The following is a 17,901-nucleotide window of genomic DNA, read 5'->3' on the forward strand; positions in this document are numbered from 1 at the left end:
AGCACTTTATAAATCATAAAATGTTATACAATTATTTATAATTATCATCAGACACACTTTCCAGAAATGTCAAATTTAGCTTTTCCATATTAGAGACGTACCACTTTGTTGTTGCTGTCAGCTTAGGTGGTCTCCCAGAAAAGATTTTTTTGCCAGAGGTCATCTGAGGACTATCTGGAAGGACTCTCATTGTTTCAACGATAATTCTGACAGAATGTGTTCTACCCAAAAGGGCCAGTCTATCCACACTTAGTGTCATCACTTGGGCATCTTCTGGAATTTCTGATATCTGCTGTTCAACCAAACTTCTGCAAGGAGTTCATACAGACAGTAGGAGGCCCAACATGAAGTAATCCAGTTTGCACAGGCAAGAAAATGAAAGAGGAAGGGCAGCAAGTATCTTAATTCACAAGTTATCAAGGATTGAGAAATGGCTTCAATCACCAGAATTCTGATCCTAATCCACAGTGAAAGAAATTTCAAAAAATGTAAAAAACATTTTTGTAATCAGGGCACCTGAGTGGCTCAGTCAGTTGAGTGTCCAACTTCAGCTCAGGTCATGATCTCCCAGTTTCTGAGTTTGACCCCTGCATCGGGCTTGCTGCTATCAGCACAGAGCCTGCTTTAGATCCTCTGTCCCCCAGTCTCTCTGCCCTTCTCCTGTACATATTCTCTCTCTAAATAATAATAAAAAAAATTCTTACAATCTAAAGATTTATCTCCATACAAGTATAAAAACTGATGTTACAGAATTAGATTTCCTACAAGGAATACAGACATTACTTCAGTTACCCACTACTTTAATATAACTACCATTGTCACTTTAGTGTACTCCTTTTCATTTGTTTTCTTTATGTATTTTATTTCATATAAGTGTAGTACAGCACATATTCAACCCAGAATTCTGCTTTCTCCCTTACCCATTTTATTGTATCCATCTTTTCATATTATTAAACTTAAAAAAAAATTTTTTTTAAAAAGAGCGCATAAGCAGGGAGGGAGCAGTGGGGGGGGGGGGAAGGGAGGGAGGATGGGAGACAGAGAGAGAGAGAGAGAGAGAAAAGAGAGAGAACCCCAAGCAGAATCCATGCTCAGCATGGAGTCCTATGTGAGTCTCGAGCCCATGACCCTGGGATCATGAGCTGAGCTGAATTCAAGACTTGGACACTCAACTAACTGAGCTACCTAGGCGCCCAGATACTATTACACTTCTAAGGACTGTAATAGTTAATGAATTTTTTTAACTCACTTAACCAGTATGATAGTGTTGGGGAAATACAAGTTACTTACTTTAGGAGATCTTGTGAAAATAATCTTACTTTACTTTTGCCTCTAGACAAGCATTAATGGAGAGGCTCACCTATTTTTCTTCCCCGCTGCCCTCTTCTTTGATTTAAGATCATTTGACTCCAGAACCTTGGGAGATACAGCAAGAGCTTTTGACTGGTTCATTTTTTTAGAAGAGACAATATCATCTTCACTGCAGAAATCACTGATGCTGGTATCCGATTTCTACGGGGGGAAAGAGAAAAAAGAGAGGTACTAAAAAAAAAAAAAACTGCTTTAGGGAGAGTAATAATGAAAATATTTCTCTAAAAGTAATCAAATTCTTCTCTGCACATATGTAAGCCTTTTAAAGAGATTAACTAACGCCAGGGAGATAATCCCACATCTCTCTTGGTATATAAAAACAACCTACAAGTTCAGTTCAAAGAAAATAAATAAAAATAGATATGTCTTTTTTTTTTAATTTTTTTTTTCTAGGAGAGAGAGAGAGAGAGAGAGACAGCGTGAGCAGGGGAGGGTCAGAGAGAGAGGGAGTCATAGACTCTGAAACAGGCTCCAGGCTCTGAGCTGGCAGTCAGCACAGAGCCCAACCCGGGGCTCGAACCCATGAACCGCGGGATCATGACCTAAGCGAAAGTTGGACGCTTAACCGACTAAGCCACCCAGGCGCCCCAAAAATAGATACTTCTTTCAAAGTCTCAATAATAATAATTACTTATTTACTGCCTACTATGCATCTAGTACCAAAGGCAGATTAGAAAGCCTGTATTTCTACCACAATTTGATGCAAAATGGTACAATGTCATGTACCTATATGAATGCAAAGACTCAACCTTTTTTCACCATTCCAAACTATTAGTGATTCATTCTACTCTCAGTCTTGCTAAGATGAACTGTTTATTAGATCACAAATTTTCTTAATGGAGGAACCAGTTGCTAAGCCCTCTGTAATTAAATTTTATTTGGAGAAAAAGGAGCTACCACAATTGACTGATCAGCCCTTCATATCCTAAAATGCAAAATAAAGAAAGAAGAGACAGTGGTAAACTTATTTGGCTCCAAAAAAAAAAAAAAACAAAAAAAAAAAACTTGTTAATATAAATGCAAAATGTATCCAATGTCATTTTAAGTTTATCACCTACACCTCCCTTTTCTTAGCATTTCAGGGTGTATACTGTATTGACCTGTGACAAGGGTAACAAATTAATAGGGAAATAAGCATGATAAGAATGTCCTTCAAGGACAAAGAACAACTTTTTCAAGGTGAAATTACAAAGCCTTTTACTCTTAGGTTTTTCTTTATTAAATGGCAGCTTTTTTTTTTATTTATTTATTTCTAGGAGAGAGAGAGACAGCGTGAGCAGGGGAGGGTCAGAGAGAGAGGGAGTCACAGACTGAAACAGGCTCCAGGCTCTGAGCTGGCTGTCAGCACAGAGCCCAGAGCCCGATGCGGGGCTCGAACCCATGAACCGCGAGATCATGACCTAAGTGAAAGTCGGACGCTCAACCGACTAAGCCACCCAGGCGCCCCTAAATGGCAGCTTTTAAAAACTGTTATAGACAAGGCATTCAAAATCTAAAAGGGTCCAACAGCCCGAAGGAAATCAGAGTAAATACAAACTAGATTGCTCAAAAACTAAGAAATTTGGGAACCAAAAACACAGGCTAAGCTGTGGGTGTTTTTCACTATTAAGAACATCAAACACTGACCCTGGGGAAGGACATTATTACTCCTTTGTCTTTCCACTGCATTATTTGTTTACTCCTTTCCATCAACAAATCTTTTCTAAATTATTTTGTTCAGATAGCATGAGAATTACTTAGTGTCATTCATGCACTCACTCCTTTATTCACTAAGTACTTATTGAGTACTCAAAATTCATCAGGCATTTGTGTACTGGTAATACAAAGATAACACAGATATGTTCTTGTTCATGAAGAACTGTCTCATATAACACAGGCTGTGCAAGATACTGTGAACACTGAGGTAATAAATTCTGCTTGGGGAAATCTAGGATGGTTTCTTCAAAGAGGTGATCAGTAGGGGCGCCTGGTGGCTCTGTCAGTTAAGTGTCTGACTTCGGCTCAGGTCATGATCTCACAGTTCGTGGGTTCGAGCCCTGCACCGGGCTCTGTGCTGACAGCTCAAAGCCTGGAGCCTGTTTCAGATTCTTTGTCTCCCTCTCTCTCTGCCCCTGCCCCACTCATGCTTTCTTTGTCTCAAAAATAAATAAAAACTATAAAACAATGTTTATTCATTAAAAAAAAAAGAGATGATCAGGTGATTTTCAAAGAATAAAAAGAAGTTACCAGATGTATAGAAGCATAAGGATCAGTATGAGCAAGAAACAGAGATTAAAAAAAAGAGAATGTCTGAGGAGTAATGAGACAATCAGTGTGACTAGAGGGTAAAGGGCAAAAGTGGGAAATGAGGTTAGGGTGGTAAGTCAAGGTCAGATAATAACGCCATGCTTACGGCTTATGAGATGATGTGGTTTAGTGGGAAAAACACAGGCTCTCCCCTCAGACAGACCAGGATAAGAATTCTATTTCTGCCACTTAACTACTAGTAATTAACATCTCTAAGCATTTATATCATGATAGGTAAAAAATAACACTATCTCATAGCGCTAGTAAAAAAATTAAATAATGAATTTAAAACATTTGGCACAGTACTCAAAAAATAACAGGTAACATGTAAATTCCTCACCACATCAAAAATGTGTATTAAAGGGGTGCCTGGGTGGCTTAGCTGGCTAAGCATCTGACTATTGATTTTGGCTCAGGTCATGATCTCGCGGTTCGTGAGTTCTAGCCTCAAGTTTGGCTCTGTGCTGGGCATGGAGCTTATTTGGGATTCTCTCTCTCCCCCTCTCTCTCTGCTCCTCCCGCACTTGCTCTCTGTATCTTTTTCAGAATAAATTTTAAAAAATAAAGTTAAAAAATGTGTACTAAAGATAAATTCTCTTTCTTATTCCATGAGTAACAGTTATCAGTGATGATTTTTAATATAGAAAGTCATGAAGTCTTAATAATTCATAATACCTTTTAAATCCATCTCTTCCTTTCCAGTCCCATTGCTGCCACTCTTTCAAGCTCTCCCTCTCCTACACACCTCCAATAACCCAACAGTTTCCAGTCTGTGGCTTCCTGTTTGCTTCCATGTATTCTCACCCAAGTTAGCTCCCTACATTAACATTCCTAAATCACCATCTTGATCATGTCATTTCCTCCTCACCTGACATTTAACGGCTTTCACAGAAAGTAACAGGCTGGCCTGCCTTATTGATGATGACTTTCCCACATAATTTCTCATTAATTCAAATTAGATCCCTTGCAATGCACAAATTTCTTCTCTAGACAGGTCATTCCTTCTATTCCCATTTCATATCCTTTCTCTATCTCACTGGACACTATTTTGCAAGTCTCAGTTAAAACCCCATAATCCATATAATGTTCTTTGCTGAGAATCTCATGTGAAAGTTCTCCCTGTTTCCTCTGACCCTGGTAACTCTTGTCTTACAATGAGCTGCTATAGACTACCTTCTATTTTCACTTATCTTTGACCTGGAGAAGAGATCAGGAATACGACAGCAATCTTCATAAATATAAATGTTTACTTGTGAAACAGGGATTGGACTTACTACATATAGACTCTAAAAGAGGGTATACCAACAAAAAGAACATATAGCGTGATATAAGAAAGAACTCTGAAAATGCTAGGACTGCCTGAAAAGAGAATGTCTTGCCTTTTTCTTTTTTAATGTTTATTTATTTTTGAGAGAGACAGAGCACCAGTGGGGGAGGGGCAGAGAGAGAGGGAGACACAGAATCTAAAGCAGGCTCCAGGCTCTGAGCTGTTGGCACAGAGCCCAATGTGAGGCTCGAACCCACCACCATCCATGAGACCATGACCTGAGCTGAAGTCAGACGCTTAACAGACGGAGCCACCGGGCGCCCTGAGAATGTCTTGTCCTAAGGGTCAGTAGAGGTATTCGATACCTGTGAGTAGAAGTGTTTCTGGAGGAATATTTTGAAAAGATACTAGTTGAGGGCGGTTCTGAGGGTATGCCTGCATTGGGTCTTCCTTAGAAGAGGTCTAAGGAAGCCACATATTAAAACCATAGGCACTGAACTCAGGTAAACTTGAATTTGAACTTTGGCTCTAACATTTACTTGTTATATGTCCTTGGACAAAATTCTTAAATCTGGTTTCTTTCTTTCTTTCTTAAGTAGGTTCCAGGGGGCTTGAACTCATGACCCTGAGATCAAGAGCCAGATGCTTAACTGACTGAGCCACCCAGGGCACCCCCATTTTCTTTTAACTACCGCCCTATACCCAATGTGGGGCTTACACTCACAACCATGAGATCAAGAGTTGCATGCTTTACCAACTGAGCCAGCCTGGTGCCCCTAAATTCTTAACTTTACTAGGCCTTTCTCCTCCTCTGTAAAATGAGACATGTAAAATGGATAGTTTTCTGTCTGGCAAGTGGTAACATGCCTGCACCTAGTAATATTATTATACCTAGTAATATTATTAATACTCTCGTTCTCAATTCCCAATGCTGCAGATTCAATGACTTACAGGTGCTGTGTAAAATAAGCTCTCCAAGAGACTCTGGTCATACTGAGGGTCATTCAGCTCACTGCTACAATATACATCACTTCCAGGAGATGGGGAATCTGGAGGAGAGCCTAGCCCATTCCAGTAATGACCTTGGGATAATTCAGCACTGTAGAGGTAAGAAAAACAAAGCAGAAGAACTTTAAAAGAAGTTTCAGTTGAGCTATGTTTTTTTAAGTGAAAATTTTCTTAATTTCTAAATATAGAAGATACGTTAAACAGAAGACTCACATTAAACAGAAGACTATCTGTTAAGTAATTTTATATTGTATTCCCCCTCCTCTGGGATGACAACAGCTAGAATTTAAACAATACACTACTGATGCTGGTTGTGATCACTGTGATGTAACAAACATTTTTCTGGGCACCTATTATGTGCCAGGCATGGTGTTTGTTAGGTCTTGAATGATACAGAGATGGCTAAACTAACTTGCTGTATTCTTGCACTGCTTATGGCCTAGCAGAGAGAAGAATCTTTTTCAGACTTCTTTTTTTAAGTCACATTTTTTTGTAAACCTAAGATATTTCTCTACTTAAATTATATAAGTGCTCTTAACCTGCTCTGTTAAAATAGACATGAAAATCACCTAAAAAAAAAAAAAAAGAATTAACTATAATTTAATGAGTTAAATGCTTATGCTGTTTTTGCGAAGAATTCATAAATAAGTCTTCTTCCATTAAGCAAAAATATGTGTACTTTGGGTTAATTATGGCAAGATTAATTCTATGTGTGATATAGAAATAACTAAAACAGAAACCCTACTTACAAAAATTTGCAAATTCATAAGGAATATAAGCATACAAGTATGTATATATTTCATTTGTTTTTGTTTCTTGTATAGTAACTAGCACTGAATGAACATCTGTAAATTAACTTATTGAATTCTTTTTTATTTAAAACATTTTTTTGTAATGTTTATTTATTTTTTAGATAGACATAGTGTGGGCGGGGGAGGGGCAGAGAGAGAGGGAGACACAGAATCTGAAGCAGGCTTCCAAGCTCTAAGCTATCAGTATACAGCCCAATGCGGGGCTCAAACTGACAAACCTTGAGGTCATGAACTGGGCTGAAGTCGGATGCTCAACCGACTGAGCCACCTGGGCACCCCTGAACTTACTGAATTCTTAATGAACGTGTTATTAATAGTAAAAGAAATAATATTTAGTAAATAATATGTACCAGGTACAGTGCTAAACATTTCACGTATTATTAATTCTTTCAACTTTGCTTCCCATTCATGCTAGCTGCTATAATTTTAACCCTTCTTTTTTTTAAGTTTATTTAAGTAATCTTTATACTCAAAATGGGTCTTGAACTCAGGACCCCAAGACCAAGAGTCATATGCTCTTCCAACTGAGCCAGCCAAGTGCCCTATCTTCTTCTTTAATTAAAAAAAAAAAAGTAGCACATAATTACTAGTTTCAAGTTAGATCACGTTCCTATAGTTCTTGGAACAAACAGATGCTCATAGATGGTCCTTTCCTCACTTTTTCTTAATCTATATATAGCAGAGTTTCTCAACCTTAGCACTGCTGATACGATGGATTGGATAATTCTTGGTCATTGGGAGCTATCCTGTGCACTTTGGATCCCTGAACTCTAATCACCATATCCCATTAGTACTCCCCCAGTTTAGATAACCCAAAATGTGTCCAGACATCACCAAATGTCTCATGGGGCTGGAAGTAGGGGAGAATTGCTCCCCAGTTGAGAGTCAGTGATCTACAGTAATTTCATAATCTCTCTAAGATGAGAACTCCCTAACTGCCAAAACCCAACTAACAACTTCCCAATCCACATGGTTTCCCTGTAGCACCAGAACACTGCTCTTTTTAGAAGCTCTACTTCTATCAGGGATATAAACCTATAATTTCCTTTTCTAGTAGTGTCCTTGTCTGGCTTTAGTATCAGAGTAATGCTAGCCTTGTAAAATGAGTTTGGATGTACTCCTGCCTCTTCTGTGTTTTGGTAGACTTTGAGAAGAATCGGTACTAGCTCTTTAAATATCTGGTAGAATTCATTAGTGGGGCCATCTGATTCTGGACATTTTTTTCTTAGGAGGTTTTTGTTTACTCTAACTAAAGTTAGATTTTGTTCATCTTCTTACTGTAATCAGTCTGTTCAAGTTTTCCATTTCTTTATCATTCAGATTTGGTAGACTGTGTGTTTTCAGAAATTTACCCATTTTTTTTTCAAATTTTTATTTAAATTCTAGTTAGTTACGATGTTTTATTAACTGAACAAGTGCCCTCCTTAATACTCATGACCTGGAATTTATCCATTTCTTGTAGATCTTCCAATTTGTTGGCATATAGTTTTTCATGGTAGTCTCTTATGACTGTATTTCTGCAGTATAGGTCACAACGTCTCTGATTTCATTTATAATTTAAGTCCTCTCTTTTTATCTTGGTAAGTCTGCTACCAGTTCATGTATCCAAATCCCCCCAGCTCTTAGTTTCACTCATCTTTTGTATGTATTCGTAGTCTATTTCATTTTCCACTCTGAGTTTGCTTCCGTCTGCTAACTTTGGGCTTAGTTTGTTCTTTCTCTAGTTCTTTGAGGTATAAATTTAGTTATTTTACTTGAGATGTTTCTTTTTTTTTATTTATTTTATTTTTTGAAGTTTATTTGAGACAAAGAGAGAGAATGAATGCATTAGCAGGGGAGGAGCAGAAAGAGTGGGAGAGAGAGAATCCCAAGCAAGTTTGGCATTGATCTCATGAATATGACTCAGGGCTTGATTTCAAGAACCATGAGATCATGACCTAATTCGAAATCAAGAGTCAGAAACTCAACCAACTGAGCCACCCAGTCACTCCACTTTGTTTTTCAATGTACATGTTTATACTATAAACTTCCCTCTTAGATCTGCTTATGTTTCCAGTTTCCTTTGTTTCAAGTTACTTTGATTTCCCTTTGGAAATCAAATCAACTCACTGGTTGTTCAGAATCATGTTAATTTCCACATATTTGTAAGTTTTCTAGTTTTCTTCTTGTAAGTGACTTTTAGTTTCACACTATTGTGGTCAGAAAAAAATGCCTGACAATCTCTTTAAATACATTAAGAACTGTTTTGTAGCCCCATATATGATCTATCACAGATAATGTTCCATGTATGCTCAAGAAAAGTATGTATTTTGCTGCTGTTAGATGGAATGTTCTATATATGGGTATTGGGTCCATATGGTCTGTGTCATTTAAGTCCAGTATTTACTTATTTTCTGTCTGAATGATCTATCCATTGTGGAACATGCAGTATTAAACTTCCCTATTATTGTATTGCTGTTATTTCTCCCTTCAGATCTACTAATATTTGCTTTATATATTCTTTTTTCTTCATTTTCCTTGACTTTCTGTATTGAATTCTGCATATTACACGAAACAGCCACCTGCCTTTCTTACCCACTTAAGTGGTATTTTCTCATTCATACAATGTGTAGGAGTTGCTCAGTCTCTGGATCTCTTTCAGAGGAAGTGCTCTGTGTGTAGCTTTACGTTCAATGTGTCCATGGGAGGATGGGAGTTCAGAAGCCTCCTAGTTGCCATCTTGGTCAATTCTCTGGAGTATCTGATGTCATTCCAGTCCTGATACTGTTTATATGACCTTTCTTTTGTTCTTTCTAGAAGCTTTTAAGATTCTCTCCTTTTACCTAGTATTTTGAAAATTCATGATTGTATAGCTTGATGTGTCTTTTTTCAGACCTTATGCTAGATTCTTGATCTTACTTTTTTAAAAAAAGTTTCATTAAGACATAATTCATGTAACATACAATTCACTCATATAAAGTGAGCAATTCAGTAATTTTTAGTATATTTAGAGATATGAACCATCACCACAGTCATGTTAAAAATATTTTCACCACCTCAAAAAGAAACTATGTATCCATTAGCTATTATAACTTAACCCCCCATCATACCCAGATGTAAAAAGCCCCCCGAATCTATTTTGTTTCTATAGATTTGTCTATTTTGTATGTTTCATATAAATGGACTAAAAAAATATGTTCTCTTTTGTGACTACCTTCTTTCATTCAAAGTGTTTTCAAGGTTCATCCAAACTACAGCATGTTGTCAATAGCTTATTCCATTTTCTGGCCAAATAATATTATAATTTATGAATACCCCACTTTTTTTCTTCTCCATGTATCATCTCATGAACATTTTTAACTATTATGAATAATACTGCTATGCAAATTCATGTGCCTGTTTTTGCACGCACTTATGTTTTCATTTCCCTTGGGTGTACACCTGGGAGCTGAATTGCTGGGTCAACAGTAATTCTATGTATAACAGTTTGAGGAAGTGATCATTTTCCAAAGTAATTATACCATTTTACACTGCTGTAAGTAGTGTATGAGGGTTCCAAATTCTCCATATCCTCACCAACATTTACTATGACTTTTTTGATTCTAGCCATCCTAGTACATGTGAAGTGGTATCTCACTGTGGTTTTGATATGCATTTCCCTGACAACTAATGGTGTTGGCATCTTTTCATGTGTACATTAGCCATTTCACTATCTTCTTTGGAGAAATCTCTATTTAGAACTTTTGCCTATATTTAAAAAAAATGTTTTAATGCTTATTTATTTTTGAGAGAGAGAGAGAAAAAAAAAAAAGAGAGAGTGACAGAGCATGAACCAGAGAGGGGCAGAGTGAGAGGGAAACACAGAAACTGAAGCAGGCTCCAGGCTCTGAGCTGTCAGCACTCAGGGCTGACAACAGAGTCCAGGGCTCAAACCCATGGACTATGAGATCATGAACTAAGCTGAAGTTGGATGCTTAACTGACTGAGCCGCCCTGGCACCCCAGTGAGGTGGGGGGACATATTTTTAACTGAATGATTTTTCCCTTAATAAGTTGTATGAGTTCTTTATATATTCTAGATATAAGTCCTTTATCAGGTTTGCAAATATTTTCTCCCATTCTGTGATTTTTTTCACTTTGTTAATATTGTTCTTTGAAGCACAAACATTTTTAATTTTAATTAAGTCTGATTTATCTATTTTTTTATTGCTTGAATTTCATGTCATATTGAAGAAAACTTTTCTGAATCCAAGGTCATAAAGATTCATCTCAATTTTTCTATTAAGACCTTTACCATTTTAGCTCTTCCATTTAGCTATTTCATCTATTTTGAGGTTTTTTTTTTTTTAATATGGTTTGAGATAAAGGTCCAACTTCATTTTCTGGCATGTGGCTAGCCAGTTGTCCCAGTAGCATTTGTTGAAAAGACTATTTCTCACTGACTGGTCTCAACATCCTTGTTGAGTATTAGCTGACCATAAACAAGTTTATATAATAAATAATAAACAAGTTTATTTCTAAACTCATTTCTATTCCCTTGATTTACATATCTGTCCTAATGTCAGTACCAAACTGTCTTGATTATTATTTCTTTGCACTAAGTTTTAAAATAAGAAGTAGTGTGAATCCTCCCATTTTTTTCTTTTTCAAGACTGTTTTGGCTATTCTGGGTCTCCTGCAATTTCACAGGAATTTTAGAATTAGTTTATCAATTTCTTCTTTTTTTTTTTTTTTAATGTTTTATTTATTTTTGAAAGAGAGATAGAGACAGCATGAGCAGGGGAGGGTCAGAGAGAGAGGGAGACACAGAATCTGAAAGAGGCTCCAGGCTCTGAGCTAGCTGTTAGCACGGAGCCTGTAGCGGGGCCGGAACCCACAAGCTGTGAGATAATGACCTGAGCCGAAGTCGGATGCTTAACCGACTGAGCCACCCAGGTGCCCCTAGTTTATCAATTTCTACAACGAAGTCAGCTGAAATTCTGAGAAAGATTGCACTGAATCATGAACATGGGATTTTTTCCACTTATTTAGATCTTTTAAAATTTCCTTTAATAATGTTTTGCAGTTTTCAGAGTTTATGTTTTGCACTTTTCTTGTTAAATTTATTCCTATGTGTTTTATTATTTTCAATGTTATTATAAATGGAATTCCTTCTTAATTTCATTTTTGGATTATTCATTGCAAGGATACAGAAGTACAATTAATTTTTGTACGTTGATCTTATATCCTGCAATCTTCCTGAATTTATTTTTCTAGTGGATTCTTTAGGATTTTGTATGTATCAGATCATGTCATCTATAAACAAAGACAGTTTTATCTCTTCCTTTCCAATTTGCATCTCTTTTTATTTTTTTGTGCCTAATTATGTCGATCACATAGGTAATAAGAGGCATAAGGCTCTGAAGTAACTTTTATCTGTTTAAAATATGAGTTCTGAGGGGTACCTAGGTGGCTCAGTTGGTTGAGCATCCAACTTCAGCTCAGGTCATGATCTCGCAGTTTGTGGGTTTGAGCCCCGTGTTGGGCTCTGCTGACAACTCAGAACCTGGAGCCTGTTTTGGATTCTCTCTCTCTTTCTGGCATTCCCTTCTCACACTCTGTCTCTCCCTCACTCTCTTTCTAAAAAACAAACACTGAAAAATATATACACATAAATTTAAAAAGAAAATCTGAGTTTTGAAAGTTTTACCCTAATAGTGGTGTTGGGGAGAGAGCTGGGAGATAAGAATACAAAGGTAGAAGACCATTCTGTAAGTGAAGCTAAGAATAAAAGGCTAAAGACTGGATTTTTACTTAGTAGGTAATAAGTAGTGATTTTTACTTAGTATGCAAATAATCAGGAGATTGGGAAGTCAATTGACTAAGGAAGTGGTGCTTTCAGAAGATAAATCTGTTAACAATATACACAATGAATTGAATGAATAATTTAAAAGGAAGAAAGATAGTTAAAAGCCCTTACCTGCCCAATAGTAGCTGTATGGCTCTGGTATCAGTTTTTGTGTCATGTTTCCAAAATGTATTCTTAGTTGGAGGGAGGAGGTGATCTTCTATGTGGTCTTTAAATTGGTTTCTAGACAAGGCTTTGATTCTATGGTATGGAAAAGTACTTTCTGAGTGGTTAACATAGAGGAAAAATCTAAATCAGAATTAACTGAGCTAAGAGATAGTACATGGAGATGGTTCAACAGATAAAATTGAACACACTTTAGACTTTACTACCTTAAATATATTTAAAACTTCAAAATTTACAAAGCCCTTTTCTACCTTTGAATCTAGATTTCTGTAAGGAGAAAATATCCCCATTATACATATAAGCATGCCAGTTTATAGGGAGCAAAGAATTTAGCCATTTATACAAATTAGCAAATACCAATGCTAGGTCTAGATGTTGAGTATCTTAACTCTTCATTTAGGCTTCTTTCCACCACATTAAGAATTATTTGCTGAAGGGGCAGCTGGGTGGCTTAGTTAATTGAGCATCTGACTTCAGCTCAGGTCATGATCTCATAGTTGGTATGTTCAAGGCCCACGTCGGACTCTGCTGACAGCGCAGAGCTTGGAGCCAACTTTGGATTCTCTGTCTCCCTCTCTCTGCCCCTCCTCTGCTCATGCTCTCTCTCCAAAATAAATAAATATTTAAAAAAAGAAAAAAGAAAAAAAGATTTGCTGCACATTTCTAAGATTATTTAGTCTATAACTTAACCAAAAAAAACACACATTAGCAGCAATTAAGAAATGAACTGTTAGGAATCACGTTTACCCTATAACTTACTGTGTTGAGGCTCTGAGGAAATCTTCCTTCATGGGAGGATGAACTTCATCCAACAACATGCTAGTGTCTGGGCTCGATTTCATTGCAGAAATCACCATGGCATTACGCAGTTTATTGCCTTGTTCTAACAGAGCTGAAGAGGGCAAAAACAGAACACGGAAAATCTAAAATCCAACAGTAATACTTGCAATATTCAGCACCTTTCCTTCTATGACAGGACTTAACCCAGTATATTGTAATGACTTACCCCACTAGCTTGAGAATTGTCTGCTTTCCCCACTAGCTTGAGAATACTCACTTTACAATACATGTTTACTGAGCTATTATGAGGACTGTTTTAGATGCTGGCATTATAGCAGTAATTAAAGTCTATTCTGGAGGGAGGTCAGTCTGTCCAGGTTCATTATATTGTGAGGAGCTGTTATATGAATGCACAGACTCTTCCAACTGGCATTTGTACATAATAAAGTTGTTAATGTTTACATATTATTTTTGTATTCAGACATCTTACTGAATTCTCTTATTATCTATAATAGTTAATGTCACTATTATCCAAAAAACACTAACTACACCAGCTAAACTTTTATAAGCCCTAGTGATAATTTATTCCAAATTTATACTTTACAGATGAAGAAAAGAATGCCAAAAAATTTCCATGACTTGTCTAAGATCATACAGCAGGTTAACAGAAAAGTCAAGATGAAGTCTTCAGAATTTCTGATAAGAAAAATTTACTTAGGGGCACCTGGGTGGCTTAGTCGGTTGAGTGTCCGACTTTGGCTCAGGTCATGATCTCATGGTTCATGGGTTTGAGCCCTGCATCAGGCTCTGTGCTGACAGCTAGCTCAGAGCCTGGAGCCTGCTTCAGATTCTGTGTCTCCGTCTCTCTCTGACCTTCCCCTGCTCACGCTGTCTTTCTCTCTCTCTCAGAAATAAATAAAAAAAAAAGAAAAAAAAAGAAAAATTTACTTAAGGGGGACACCTGGGTGGTTCAGTTGGTTAAGCGTCCAACTTCAGCTCAGGTAATGACCATGTGGTTTGTGAATTTGAGCCCCACACTGGGCTGTCTGTTATCAGCACAGATTCTGGTTCAGGTCCTCTGTACCCCCTCTCTTAACCCCTCCCCCACTCACACTATATCTCTCAAAAATAAAACCTTAGGAAAAAAAAAAACTACCTAAGTAAATTTACCATCCTTAGGCAACAATAACAGCAATGATAATTTACTGAACTCTTAACCATGTGCTGGCCACTACTCTACGCATATTATATATTAACTCATTTAATCCTCCTAAGGATTCTCTGAGATAGATACTATTTTCTTCATTTTCCAGATGAAGAAAATTGAGGCAAGAGGATAAGTAACTTGCTCAAGTTATACACACAGTATAACCATCATATCCTATGATTTTATTTATTTTATAGATTTTTATATATTATATAATACATGCATAATACATAGTATAAAGTAATATATATATATATATTTCTTTTTACAAATAGTTTATTGTCAAGTTGGTTTCCATGTAACACCCAATGCTCATCCCCACAAGTGCCCCTCTCCATACCCATCGCCCCCTTCCCCACCTACATCCATCAGTCCTCAGTTTTTGTCAGCATTCAAGAGTCTCTCATGGTTTGCCTCTCCTCCTTTCCCCCACTATTTCCCCCCTTCTTCTCCCCCATTGTCCTCCGTTAAGTTCCTCCTAATCCTCCTATACGTGCAAACATATGATATTTGTCCTTCTCTGCCTGACTTATTTCACTCAGCATAACACCCTCAAGGTCCATCCATGTTGCTACACAAGGCCAGATTTCATTTTTTCTCATTGCCATGTAGTATTCCATGGTATAGATAAACCACATCTTCTTGATCCATTCGTCCGTTGATGGACACTTAGGCTCTTTCCATGTTTTGGCTATTGTTGAGAGTGCTGCTATGAACATTGGGGTACATGTGCTCCTATGCATCAGCATTTCTATATCCCTTGGGTAAATTCCTAGCAGTGCTATTGCTGGGTCATATATATATTTTTTAAGATTTTACATTTTTAAATAATCTTCACACACAACATGGGGCTCAGACTCAGAACTACAAGATCAAGAGTTGCACACTCCACCAGCTGAGCCAGCCAGGTGTACCCACATCCTAGGATTTTAATGACTATACTAGATATGACCCTACTTTAGTTCTTAGACATCTTTTTAAAGCTTAGGACCAGTGGCATTATTCCAAGGAACAGTGGAAAGTATCATTTTCTTGAGGTTCCAGAGTTGCTTTAGAGGTAACTGACACTATACACCAAGTGCACATCTCTCTTAGTCTAGAGTGTTAAAGCTTCTAAAAAGAGAGGAGATATGGTGGTCAGGCCAAGAAAAAAAATAGATGCCAAAAAGATCCATAAACATCAAACATTTGTTAGTATAAAGAGTTCAAAATATAGCTTAAAAAGTAAAAAAACAAAACAAAACAAAAAAACCCAGAAATATCATATGGTCAATGAAAGCCCAACTAAACTAAAAGGAAATAAAGATCAACCATTCAGAATTCTAAGATAATTCCCCCCAGGACTCCCAAATCTGGTGTACACGTATCTTCTCTCTGATTCAAACACTCATCTAAGGTACTGCTGTGAAGGGATTCTGCAGATGTACTTATGTTCCAAATCAGTCAACCTTAAGAGATCATCTTGGTTTCCCTAAGCTTTTATTTTGTCTTATTTATTTACTTTTGAGAAAGAGACAGAGAGCACAAACAGGGGAGAAGCAGAGGGAGAAGAAGACATGGAATAAGAAGCAAGCTCCAGGCTCTGAGCTATCAGCACAGAGCCCAATGTGGGGCTCAAACCCACGAGCTATGAGATCATGACCTGAACCAAAGTGGGACACTCAACTGACTGAGCCACCCAGAAGCCTCTGCCCAAACCTTTTAAAAGCAGAGTTTTCTCTGCCTCTTTGCAGGTTATGACGTCAGAGATCTGAAGCATGAGAAAGATTTAATGTATCGTTGGTAACTTTAAGATGGAGGGGGCCAAATGACAAGAAATGTAGGCAGCCGCTAATATGCCCATTAATGTCACTACCCAGGAATACTGATTGTTTATATTTTGATATAGTTCTTAGAGTTTTAAAAATTATGTATATACACACATGTATTTATATATTTCCTCTTTTGTAAAATTATGTATATTGTTTTGAAATTGCTTTTCACTTAACTACATTAATATTTTTAATGTAAATAATGGTAGCATAATAATTGTTCAAAATTCACTTATTTTTTTAAGTTTCTTTGAGATTCAGCCAAAAAAAATGTCTTGTTTATTCAATGAGAAAGAGTGAGGAAAAATGGTCTTGCTGGCATTGGAAATTTGGCTAAAGATTGCTATGTGACAGGAAATTCTTCTTTTAGTTTCTAGTTGGTACTTGGCTTTACTCAATATAGTTTAAAGTTCTTCATCTGAACAGACCCCATAACTAGTGAAGAAATTGAATTAGTTATCAAAAATCTCCCAACAAATAAGAGTCCTGGGCCAGATGGCTTCCCTGGGGAATTCTACCAGACATTTAAAACAGAATTAATACCCATTCTTCTCAAGCTATTCCAAAATATAGAAATTGAAGGAAAACTTCCGGACTCATTCTATGAAGCCAGCATCACTCTGATTCCTAGGCCAGGCAGAGTCCCAGCAAAAAAAGAGAACTACAGGCCCATATCCTTGATGAATATGGATGCAAAAATCATTTTTAAATCAACAAGATACTTGCAAATCGAATGCAACAGTCCATAAAAAGAATTATCCACCATGATCAAGTGGGATTCATTCCTGGGTTACAGGGCTGGTTCAACATTCGCAAATCAATCAATGTGATACATCACATTTTTAAAATGGGGATCACAGACATTTCAGTTGAAAAAATATGAATGAAATGTTTTCTTCATAAAAAAATATGCTTACTTATTTAAATTATGTATTTTAGAGACTTTTCTACTAATGCTGTAGATATTCTACTTTAGAAATTTACTTCTGAGGATGGAAACAAATCCCTCTCATGCTAATAATGTAACAGAGATATATCGTTGAGCATTACATTATAAATGTAAGGTACCTCAGTTGCTTTTATAATACCACTCCTAAATAATCCTATTTGGATTTTTAAATTTCAGTTTAGCCCTTATATAGGGCTCTCTTCTACCTCTGTTTGGCTCCAAGTCATATTTAATTCCCAGGCTTAAGATCAGCAGTTGTGGTACACTGAATGTTTCCACTGAGACCAACAATTTTCAGAATGTGAGACAGATTTAGTACTAGCCTCTCCACAGTGGTACAATCAAATATTGCTGATGAGACAAAAACCATATTTGTCTTGAATTATTTGGAGAAAAATAAGGAATAATATTTCTCTATG

The 17,901-nt window shown here is 36.9% G+C and overlaps 1 protein-coding gene across 4 annotated transcripts in view; it reads right to left on the reverse strand.

The window, feature by feature from the left end:
- C2CD3 (C2 domain containing 3 centriole elongation regulator) overlaps positions 1 to 17,901 on the reverse strand; it is a 129,066-nt gene that overhangs the window by 90,102 nt on the left and 21,063 nt on the right. For 3 of the 4 annotated variants that reach the window (XM_039228699.1, XM_039228697.1, XM_039228700.1), the window contains exons 6-10: positions 13,495 to 13,627; positions 12,682 to 12,810; positions 5,876 to 6,023; positions 1,361 to 1,512; positions 102 to 308 (exon numbers count right to left, since the gene is read on the reverse strand). In XM_039228699.1, coding sequence (XP_039084630.1) covers positions 102 to 308; positions 1,361 to 1,512; positions 5,876 to 6,023; positions 12,682 to 12,810; positions 13,495 to 13,627 — 769 coding nt within the window. The remainder of the gene's footprint in view (positions 1 to 101; positions 309 to 1,360; positions 1,513 to 5,875; positions 6,024 to 12,681; positions 12,811 to 13,494; positions 13,628 to 17,901) is intronic. The other variant, XM_039228698.1, reaches the window with a different exon arrangement.

This window comes from Hyaena hyaena, unplaced genomic scaffold, assembly GCF_003009895.1.
Source record: "Hyaena hyaena isolate Hyena2069 unplaced genomic scaffold, ASM300989v1 scaffold_34, whole genome shotgun sequence".
Lineage (NCBI taxonomy): Eukaryota > Metazoa > Chordata > Mammalia > Carnivora > Hyaenidae > Hyaena > Hyaena hyaena.